Raw genomic sequence first — 11,627 nt, forward strand, 5'->3', positions numbered from 1 at the left:
ACCTTTATCCATGATGAAAGTGGAGCGGGCGGTCGGTGAATCAGTTCGCAAACAATTACGAAAATTCAGGACTTCTGAGTTAGCCGAGAAACAGTAATTTTCCGATTCACGAACAAATGGAAAACAATTCGTAAGTGAACTTGGCTGCGCAGTGTTTTTGACTCCCAAAGAACCGGTTCATGAGAGTCATTTGTTAATGAGTCGGACTACATTGGGCGCGCTGTGTGCGCGTGCAACCGTCATGCAGCTTATTGACAGACGTTTTCTTGCCATTATTTTGCAATACGCTGTCTTTTTTATGTCATCACATTGAAGCGCCGCTGCTGGAAAGCAGTAGTACTTGAAACACCGCTAACATTTATATTTTATTCTCTGATAATTTTGGGGCGGCGGATATGGTGGCAAAGCTTTTTCTTAGGGTGGCAGTTGTCAACCCGTGCCACCCCGGTAGATCGGCCCCTGCTCCCTCTCTTGATGGAACACCATGTCTGACACCTGACACTAGGTCAGATCAGACAGCATAACAGTGGTGTTCTTCATAAATCACCAGGGCGGGCTCTCTTTGAAGCCCCTCTGCACTCTGGCGAAGACCATCCTGGAGTGGGCCCAGTGCAACCTGCTCTCGTTGAGAGCAGCGCATATTCAAGGGTTAGTTCACCCAAAAATGAAAATTCTGTCATTTATTACTCACCCTCATGCCGTTCCACACCCGTAAGACCTTCATTAATCTTCGGAACACAAATTAAGATATTTTAGTTCAAATCCGATGGCTCCGTGAGGCCTGCATAGGGAGTAATGTCACTTCCTCTGTCAAGATCCATAAAGGTACTAAAAACACATCTAAATCAGTTCATGTGCGTACAGTCGTTTAATATTAATATTATAAAGCGACGTGAATATTTTTGGTGCGCCAAAAAAAAAAAAAAAAAAATAACGACTTATTTAGTGATGGCCGATTTCAAAACACTGCTTCATGTGTATCGAATCTGCAGTTCGGAGCGCCAAAGTCACGTGATTTCAGCCGTTTGGCGGGTTTGAACCGCGATCCGATTCATGATTCGATACACTGATTCAAAACGCTTCGATGCTTCCTGAAGCAGTGTTTTGAAATCGGTCATCACTAAATAAGTCGTTTTTTTGGCGCACCAAAAATATTGTCGTCGGTTTATAATATTAATATTGAACAACTGTACTCACATAAACTGATTTAGATGTGTTTTAGTACCTTTATGGATCTTGAGAGAGGAAGTGACATTGCTCCCTATGAAGGCCTCACGGAGCCATCGGATTTGAACTAAAATATCTTATTTTGTGTTCCGAAGATTAATGAAGGTCTTACGGGTGTGGAACGGCATGAGGGTAAGTAATAAATGACAGAATTTTCATTTTTGGGTGAACTAACCCTTTCAGGGCGTACGGAACATGTTGTCCTGGAACATGTTGATGCAATGGAACTGCTGAGTTATTTTTGTACATTGCATAAAGGAATAATCTCCTTTTGGTTATGATCTTGGATTGTGTGTTCTTTTATACTTTCTGAGCAAGTTCATTTGAGTATACTGAACTTTGTAAGCAACAATTGCATAATTCCAAAACATCCATGTTGTTCATGCATTCAATAATTTATTCATTCATTCTTTAATTTTTTTTTTTTTTTTTTTTATGAAATAAAAGTCTAGCTGCATACAGTCATGATATATCCCACTGTAAACTATCCCAAGAGTTTTTTTAAAAGCACCTTATCAGCCCACGCCTGACGTTCACATGATTAAATTTCAAGCAAAAATCCCAAGAAAACTGACCTTTTTTGGGGAAATGAGCTTTGTCACAGAGATCAGTCTTGGATATGCTGGTGTGAGGAATAACCCTATTTTTAATATTTTCAGTCATATGATTTCAACAAATAAGAAAAAATACAACCTTAAAAACTTTCATCGGATGATCTCTTTGATCAGGTTTTGCTATGGGAACCAAATGATAGAAATACTATGAGGAAATTATGACTTAATAAACATACAAATTAATGATTAAATGTTTTAATATTCAAAAAAGTTTTGTGTGATGGTTAGATATAGAGGTAGAGGACATCAAATATCATAAGCTGAGTATATACACAATAGATGTCAATTGGAAGTCCCTATGTGTAGGCTACGGAAGCCCTAAACGGCCATGGATTTTTTTTTTTTTATCTTGTTTTCTCGTGATCACGACTTATTTTCTCAAGATCTCGAGATAACAAAAGGTCTATAGGCTATCATTTTTTTTTTTTCAAACCTAGTCTGTGGTGTAAAACGCACCCAGCCACTTGGGGATGGAACACCCCATCATAAGTATTTTAGTTACCATGTTCTGAACATCACATCCTTTGTTTTTCCATTAAATGTAATTTAACTAGGTGGTTGAATAAGGTCTATAGGCTATCTTGTGGATATTTCAGCTAAATGTTTACTTCACTTAATAATAAAGTTTACAAAAAACAAATACATATAGGCTAATCAATCACTGTTCAATAAATGTACGCTTAACATATTGTTTGTGTATTTAACATGCTAATATTCAACAGAGCATCTCAAGCGCAGGCAGAGTGCCTTCAGAAAGTCATAAAAAGTCATTTTTTACTCATTTAAATTTATATATATAATATATATATATATATATATATATATATATATATATATATATTACATAATGTATTTGTTATTTTTATTTGTCATGTAGGATATGGCTGTGATATCAATATCATGTGCGTTCAACTGTCTTCCTCCTATCTTCCATTAAAAAGAGGTGCAATACTCCAGATTTCCAAAAAACAAAACAAAAAACCTTAATCCAGTTGATATAGGCTAAAACAATCTTGGGATGCTGTTTGAGAAGCGTGTTTGTGTGTATGTGTTTTCTACAAAGAAATGTAAAAAATACAATAGGTTACACGCTATCACTTCTTATCAGTATACATTAAGTGACATATTTAGGTAAACGAACACTGAAACTTCGATGATTAAATAGCATCTTAAAGATACACAATAAGGTTCAAACAGAATACTATACAGTGACATCAAAATTAGATTTAATAAGCAAAAAGTTTATTATCACACCGAACTATTGCGGTCGTGAAACTGTGGTGAGTCATGCAACTAGTCAGAACGATAACAGATACACTTTCAAGCAAAATAATTATAATCAGTCATTTAACAGTTAAGTTAATCGCTTAAGGCACACAATACTGCACAAAATAAAGCGATCACGAAAACTCTCTCTGTCCGAAACTCGTACAATCTGGGCCAATATTAACTAATACAGTAAAGTGGATATTTACAGCACATCATCAGTTATATTTGGTAATATACTGCCACCTGTTGGCACATTTGTGTAATGTAGAGCAGAGATTAAGTCGTGATCACGGCAAAACAACTTTTGTTATCTCGAGATCACGAGAAAATATTAAGTCGTGATCACGAGAAAACAACTTTTGTTATCTCGAGATCACGAGAAAATATTAAGTCGTGATCACGAGAAAACAACTTTTGTTATCTCGAGATCACGAGAAAATTAAGTCGTGATCACGAGAAGACAACTTTTGTTATCTCGAGATCACGGGAAAATGAGTCGTGATCACGAGAAAACAAGATAGAAAAATAATAATAATCCATGACCGTTTAGGGCTTCCGTAGTAGGCCTATTAGTGTGCGCCTTTTAAATGAATAGGTTTTTGCCAATGAAAATTATAGCCATTTCACAACAACAAAGAATTATTATTATTACTATTATTATTTTGATTATTAGGCTGTTGTCTTAAACTTTCTAAGAATTTGACATGGCTAATAGGCAACAGCTTATGGGGTTCTAGCTTATATGAGCACGTGAGGTCATATGCTCAGACATTTGACGCTCATATGTGTCTTTACATTAAGACTAGCAAATCACAAATCAGTTTCCTCCGTTTGCATGACTGTAACGTATTATTCAATTACACCCCATAAAAAGGGTGTGACGTGTAAAACATAATGGAGCGCGTGCTCACACCAAATACCGACGTGCTCAATTGGACACAGCGATAGTGAAGGGCTCCTATAAATGCCACACTGAGTGGGAGAGACTTAGACAGCAACTGAATCTCAACTCAGAGCACTACGACGCTACTAGCCTGTACCTGAGGACCGGTTGCAAATTTGAAAGAATAGACGTCTGATTGCATTTGACTATATTTTTCTTTTGAATTAAATATTAATAGTAATTATTTATTCTCTTTTAAATAGTCATTTAAAGTACACTCAATGGAATACCAAAAGACGGCAGAATTGAACGGTTTGTGCAATGGCAAAATTGTCACAGAGTATCTCTGCCGTAATGGCTTTAGCGAGTTGACAGTCGACACGAAAAAAGTCGCTGTCCAGCACAAAAACGAGACATCCCGGAAAGAGGCGGAGGATGAGTCGCGGTTACCTGCTCTGGAGGCGGCATACACAACCATACTGCGAGGTCTGGGAGAGAACACTGACCGGCAGGGTCTCCTCAAAACCCCTCTCCGTGCAGCTAAGGCAATGCAGTTCCTGACCAAAGGCTACCACGAGACCATCTACGGTAAGTAGGCTATTATTTGGCATATTGTTATTATTGTTCAGAGAATAATGGCATTATACAGTTTCACTCGAGTCTACGATTTCGTTTAGCATACAGGGACTTCAAACATCGTTTTAGCAATCACAAAGTAAGATTACAAGTTGGTCAGCAGACACCGATTTCGAAATCACTTTCACTGGAGAAGGTTACTATAGCAACAGCAGCTATGCTGCTTGAACGCTTCCAGCTAGGATAGGCTAACCTACTCTTGTAATTTGTTTTTTTTTTTATTATTATAGGATTAGCCTACACTTCACAAATACACCTCAAAATATAAAATATACCACTTATTTAAAATGTCTTTGAAGTAACCATGAAATTAAAATGGTTAATAGGCCTAGGGTAGAGTGGGGGAAAACGCCCCCCTTTAAGGGATAGTTCACCGAAAAATGAAAATTCTGTCATCATTTACTAACCCTACAAACTACAAACCTGTATGAGTTTTTTTTCTTCTGCTGAACAAAAAGGAATGTATTTTGAATAAAGTTTGTAACCAGTCTGCTTTTGGGCACCATTGACTTCCATAGTAGGAAAAAAAATACTAAGGAAGTCAATGGTGCCCCAGAACTGTTCAGTTTCCCACATTCTTCAAAATATCTTCCTTTATGTTCAGCAGAAGAAAGAAATGTATACAGGTTTGGAACAAATTCAGGGTGAGGAAATGATGACAGAATTTTCATTTTGTGGGTGAACTATCCCTTTAAGGACTGTATTTTTTTTCTGTGAAACAAAAGTTAAATGTGTCTAGAGTAGTTATTCTAGTTTTCAGTGTCAATGAGATAAATTATAAACCAAGTATGAAAAATGTCCAGAGTTTGCATGTTATTGGATTTTTAACAAAAATTAAATTTGTACCAAGGGGGCGTTTTGCCCCACAGGTAGGGTAAATGCCCCCACTCTGATAAAGCAATTTGCTTTATACATTTACACCAAAATCAGAGTACAGGCAGTTTTAGTTTAAAATTAAAAAGACGAAACAGTAGATAAATATTCATTTATTAATGAACCATGCTTAAAATAAACTTATTTGAAAAATATTGTTAGCTGATGCTTACTGGCTAGCTAACTAGATAGCTGGTGTGAACTTGAGGTAATTTTTTTAATATAAAGTCTTTTATTCAGCCACCTAGTTAAATTACATTTAATGGAAAAACAAAGGATGTGATGTTCAGAACATGGTAACTAAAATAATTATGATGGGGTGTTGTACCCCAAGTGGCTGGGTGCGTTTACACCACAGAGACTAGGTTTGAAAAAAAAATGTAAATTAGCAATAGCAATAGCAAACGACAATGATCCTACAATCCAACCAATTCCAAATGTCAGATGTACATCACAATAGGGAAGAAAAGACTATCGCAACTTCCCTTACATGCCGAATTTAAGAAAGCTAATTGTGCTAGGGCCCAACATAATGCCAGTTATTAGCTCATCACCAATTGGATGATTTCATTAGTTATGTTTATGTATTTGAATGTAGCCCAAAATGATGATAACATTAATTAAATAAAATTGTTTATCATTCTGATCCAAATACTTTTCAGTATGCAATGTTAGGGCAGTCTTTTTACCCACTGGTGTGTCTGACAACTCCACTACTTTGATGAAGCATTGTATAATTTACTTGTACGTCATTCTGGAATTACTCAATTAGTCAACATCAGATGCTGAAAGCACCAGCTTCAATAGTCTGATTGGTGTTAAGGGCTACTTAAACTAATCACTTTAGTTCCTGAGTATTTGCCACTCTCCTGAACTGACCTGATTTATGAGAGGGTTTTAATGTGGAAATTGTGTCTGTTATGTGTTAAGCAATTAACTTTTGCATATATTTTTTCATACTTCTACAGATGTACTAAATGATGCCATATTTGACGAGGACCACGAGGAGCTAGTTATTGTGAAAGATATTGACATGTTTTCACTTTGTGAACATCATCTAGTTCCATTTTTTGGCAAGGTATGTCTCAATGTCTGCTGATAATGTCAATGATTGTAATGCTTTTAGCTACTCAGTTCTTCATGTTAATGTTATGCTTGATGTTGCACTGCTAGACAAGGCTGTTTCAAGAGTTGTGAGGGGATCATTGACGCATACATTTGTCTAGGCCTGGGAGAGTGCTTAGTGCTGGCAGGTCAATGGGTACTTTTCAATGAGCAATAAACTGAGTAAATTATTTTATGTTAATTAATCTGTAGGTTCACATAGGATATCTGCCAAGTAAAAAGGTTGTTGGCCTCAGTAAGCTTGCAAGGTGAGTGTATATATAACACACACACACACACACACACACACACACACACACACACACACACACACACAATTTAGTGTGCCAGTCTCAGACGGACTATAAAGGGCCTTGTTCTCACATCAGAGTGGGACTGAAAAAGTGAACATATTAGTTACAAGTGGCTGAGTTCTTCTGTTATCACAGCCCATTCACTTGAAGCTTAGATGCAAAGCCTGGCACAGTATCCTGCCCCATCTGAAAAACGCCAGACTAGCTGACCTCTGGCGCTGAGGAAATCCCCCTCAACTCCCACCTCCACTGTTCGGTGGTTGTGGGAACCATTAACATTGCTGCCCTCACAAAATATCATGTGCAGCTTAGTGCTTCCTTTGCCTGAGTAAAATATGCCCATACTTCATGAGCCACTATTCATCAGCTGCTTTTATATCTATTACTTATCTTAACACTAATTCTCTAGAATTTTTACCAATTACACTATAGTTATATATAAAAAAACATTCAAGAATATTCTGCTAATGTTGTCATTCCTTGCTCTTAAGGAAATAGCTACCTATTAAGCTGTTTGTAAGTGCAACATTTTAACTTGTGCGCTATGAATTTTGTCTCTCTTTAGGATCGTTGAAATCTACAGTCGCAGACTTCAAGGTAATTATCACAAGATATCTAGATTCTTACCAAAAGGGAGATAGACATACGCTAACATTCAAAAGTTTGGGTTTAGTAAGATTTCTATTTAGAAATTAATACTTTTATTCAGCACGAATGCATAAAATTGATGAAAGGTGACAGTTTAGTTGTGTTTTTTGCCAATTAGCTGCCATTTTGTAATGTTACAAAAGATTTCCACTTTCAAATAAGCCTTGTGCTTTTTTAACTTTCTATTCATCAGTTTCCACAAAAATATTAATCAGCCCAACTGTTTTCGTCATTGATGATAATAAATATATATATATTTTTGATCAAATAAATCAAGCTTTGGTGAGTATTAGAGACTTATTTCAAAAATATATCAAAAATCTTACCGACCCATAACTTCTGAATGATAGTATAGGTAACATTTCTTAGAGAATGTTGTACATAGTCGAGTATAACATTTATTTTCAGTGCTAGCATCTCTCAATCTCAGACTTTACTATTGAATCCACCTAATCTGTGTTGCTGCTTCAGTGTTTTACTGTTAATTTTGCTTATTGCAGTCCAAGAACGCCTAACAAAGCAAATAGCAATGGCAATCTCTGAGGCCTTGCAGCCTGTCGGTGTGGCAGTCGTCATTGAGGCAGCGTAAGTATTTAAAAGACAAAACACTCTCTTATAAAACATTCAATCAGATTATGTACAATTATCTGTATGTAAACACACACCTAATACTATAATATATCCTAGCCTCTCATAAATATTAACACAGATAAATGCAATTAGATTCATGTAACTCCAAAGCTCAGAATACAGTACTTTGATTCAGCTTCTGCTAACAGTGACTGTCATGGTTGATGATTTATTCATACAATACAATGAGCATGAAAATGTGTATTTCAAATGTTATTTGTGACCTGAATGGATGTTTGTTGTTGTAGTCACATGTGCATGGTCATGCGTGGAGTACAGAAGATGAACAGCCGTACTGTGACCAGCGCCATGCTGGGTGTTTTCAGAGAGGACCCAAAGGCCCGAGAGGAGTTCCTCGCCCTGACAAAAAGTGCATAGTGATCACACTTTCCTGCGCCAACTCCATCAGTGTGTTCACAGTCAAACAGGTCAATGATTTTTCTCTACGTTTGAAACCCTCCAAGAGAATCTCACTGAGCCAGAGCTGTAGATCTGTCCACCAGCTGCTGAAGCACAGCTGTATTGCCAACAGCTGAAACTCACTGTTTGCATACACTGAAATATAAAATGTGAATATTGAAGGATCAGTGTTACTACATGAACTATCTTTGAGAAAAAGACCTGCCACTGAATCATTCACACAGCTGCCTTAAAACTGATAGAATTATATGTGTCATTTCTATTATCTTCTGTTATTAACAATTAACACTAAATTAACATATTGCCTCAGATACTTGTTTAACATTATAAATTTTTGAAAAATGAAGATATTAAAACTAATTTGTATATAACTTAAAAACTTTTTTTTTTGTCATATACTCCAATTAGATAATATTCAAAGGGTCATAAGCCAACATGATAAATAATTTATACTTATAAAAGTCAATGAAAGGTTCTTTGTGATATATCTGGGGAATCATTTGTATGTGGATTGAAGTAACCAACATTGCCACTGGGATTTTGCCTTTTTTTTTTTTTACATAATATATATAGGTCTGAATTGTATAAAACAAAGCAGATGTCAACTATGCCAACTAAAACATTAAAGCACCATTTACGAAATGCATCGGTCTCTGTTTTCTTATGCAAAAGACTGATTTCTGCAAGATGTTGTCACAATTTTATTTTGCAAGGAGCATTTACAGAGGCAAAAACAGTCTCACATTGGTACAGGTTTCAATTCTTAATTTATTTGATCTTAAGGGAATGGTATTACACAGTAAGTATTGCTATGTTGTGCCTTCTTGCACTTAAAAATATGGCAAAACAATCAGCCTGTAAGAGAATCTGCAACAGTCTACAAAAAAGTATGTGGGTTCAAGAGACATCTGAAAGAAATCCAAAACTATGTAATTCCAAATGATCACTGAAAAAGGAAACAACAGTTTTCCAGAAAACATCTGCAACAGTGTTCACAAAAAGAACCAATGGCGGGATAGTAAGAATTGGAAACAGGATATAAACATCACTGTACACTGAGCTTGAAGCTGTCTTATATTGGCAGGTCACTTGTTTCATATTTACATTAGAATCTGCTGTAGTGACACTGCCTTGGAAACAGTAGAAAAAAATATAACTTCAAACAAGAGAGATAATATCTATATTTTTTCTTAATTGGGGTAACATGTGACATTTAAAAGTCAAAGTCTAGCGGTCCAGTGACTAAGTAAGCCTAAAAAGGGAAATAAAGTATCAAGAGAACTGTTTATGTCTGTCATTATACTTGGTAGTATTAAAAATGATAAATTATTTACTAAAACAAATTAATAAGAACATTTACAAAACATGTTCTCCAGCAAATATACTTAAAGAAGGCATCTACATTGTTCAAACAGTGCAAGCCAATATATTGCTCTAAGGTTAAGTGAGAGAAAAATACCACGGACATATTTTCATATAAATACAGTCATAATCCAGTACACTCCTTTGGCAGCACTTTCCCACAAAACACTGCAAATTAAACTCTTGTGAAGTTAAATGATCATTCTCAACACATGGAAGAGTCAACATAATCATTCACAAACATTGCCTTCTCAGCTAAACACGAAATCTCCAGCAAGAGACAATAAATCAAACTGAGGTCTGTTTGTAGTTCTTGGTGTCAAGAACCTTCTTCCCACACATGGCACAAATTCCTGCAAAGTAGAAAGAGAGGGTGGTGAGAACATATATATATATATATATATATATGTGGTGGAAACAAAACCGCATGTAAGCATCTCAGCGCTAGCGTCTCACCTTTCTTATAGGCACATCCCTGGCAGTAGTGTGAACCAGACTGATGGACAGAGCTTTTGCATATTCTGCAAGTGGCAAATCCAGATTTCCCATAAGGATCAAACCTGTCAAAATGGCATACATATTTTCATTACGTTCATCATAACTTACATAGTTGCATAGTGTTTTCTTCCCTATTGTAACGTATATATGAATGGAACAGCTTCTTGAACAAGACTAAAGAGGGAACTTAAAAAATGTGTACTGATAAATTATTTAGAATAAATACTGCAATATCCAGTAAAAGATAAGAATTGTCGATTTTGATTTCATGGTGACTTTACATGCATTACAATTAATACTAACCCAAAAATACAATAAATACTATGATGTTTAAGCAATTCCAAGCAACACACCTGGCTTTCTTTGATGTCAGCATTTTATTTTCATTAAGCTTTCGACCACCACTCTCTGTAATATAATAGTTTTCATGTTAGTATTCAGTGTTGACGAAGCATAAATACAAATGCAAATGGGAAGATCACAAAAAGCATGATCTAAGCTTTAATCCAACTTGCCTGTTGTGTTTCTAGCCCCATCTTTCCACGTATCAGGCGTGATGACTCGCCCCAGTTTCTTCTCACCTGTGGGGAACATCAAAACATGCTTGACTTGACGTCAGTTTATACATATTAATTGTTATCATCGTCGAGATACAGGCGAACGAACCACAGGCGTTCATTACAGCAGATTGTTTTGTTTCCGAGAGTTCTCACGCTAGTGTGATTTTGCTAGCGACCCAAAGCTACTGACTATACATACGAATTACAATATATTAATGACTTAGACATTTGTATAAAACAAATAATCATTTAATTTACAATATGATTTATAAGGGAACTACTTACACTTCTCGCAAACCATCTTCAAATGTGTCACAAAATCGTAGCTATCACGTCTAGATACTTCGCAGTTGTAAAAATGAAGCTAGACACACTGCTTAGCCTTCAGTTGACGTATTATGAACCATTGTCAAAATAAAAGTCCTGACAAACGTCACTCAATCTAGTTGTCTTTAGTAGCAAGAAACACGTAAAATAGTGCGTAAGATGTTGAGAAGTAATAATAATAATAAAATATATATAATAAAATAAATATTATCTGTTAAATTGTTTTTAGTAGTAGAATCTTTTATTATGTTTTTGAGTTTTT

At 35.9% G+C, this 11,627-nt stretch overlaps 2 protein-coding genes across 3 annotated transcripts; one reads left to right on the plus strand and one right to left on the minus strand.

The window, feature by feature from the left end:
• Positions 1–1,312: 1,312 nt before the first annotated feature.
• gch2 (GTP cyclohydrolase 2) lies at positions 1,313–9,260 on the plus strand. The gene is made up of 7 exons (XM_048169766.1): positions 1,313–1,359; positions 4,257–4,581; positions 6,471–6,580; positions 6,820–6,875; positions 7,486–7,517; positions 8,069–8,153; positions 8,447–9,260. The coding sequence occupies exons 1-7, from the start codon at positions 1,327–1,329 to the stop codon at positions 8,574–8,576; spliced, it is 771 nt and encodes a 256-aa protein (XP_048025723.1). The 5' UTR covers positions 1,313–1,326; the 3' UTR covers positions 8,577–9,260.
• A 106-nt stretch (positions 9,261–9,366) lies between these two features.
• Positions 9,367–11,476, minus strand: cript (cysteine-rich PDZ-binding protein). Of its 2 annotated transcripts, none has more exons than XM_048169769.1 (5): positions 11,324–11,476; positions 10,994–11,059; positions 10,832–10,886; positions 10,437–10,540; positions 9,367–10,333 (listed from the first exon to the last, which is right to left on the minus strand). In XM_048169769.1, the coding sequence occupies exons 1-5, from the start codon at positions 11,337–11,339 to the stop codon at positions 10,269–10,271; spliced, it is 306 nt and encodes a 101-aa protein (XP_048025726.1). In that variant the 5' UTR covers positions 11,340–11,476; the 3' UTR covers positions 9,367–10,268. The 2 variants fall into 2 exon arrangements, with proteins under 2 accessions (XP_048025726.1, XP_048025727.1); XM_048169770.1 differs by lacking the exon at positions 11,324–11,476 and adding an exon at positions 11,145–11,226.
• Between the last annotated feature and the right edge of the window lie 151 nt (positions 11,477–11,627).

This window comes from Megalobrama amblycephala, linkage group LG20 (assembly GCF_018812025.1).
Source record: "Megalobrama amblycephala isolate DHTTF-2021 linkage group LG20, ASM1881202v1, whole genome shotgun sequence".
Classification (NCBI taxonomy): domain Eukaryota; kingdom Metazoa; phylum Chordata; class Actinopteri; order Cypriniformes; family Xenocyprididae; genus Megalobrama; species Megalobrama amblycephala.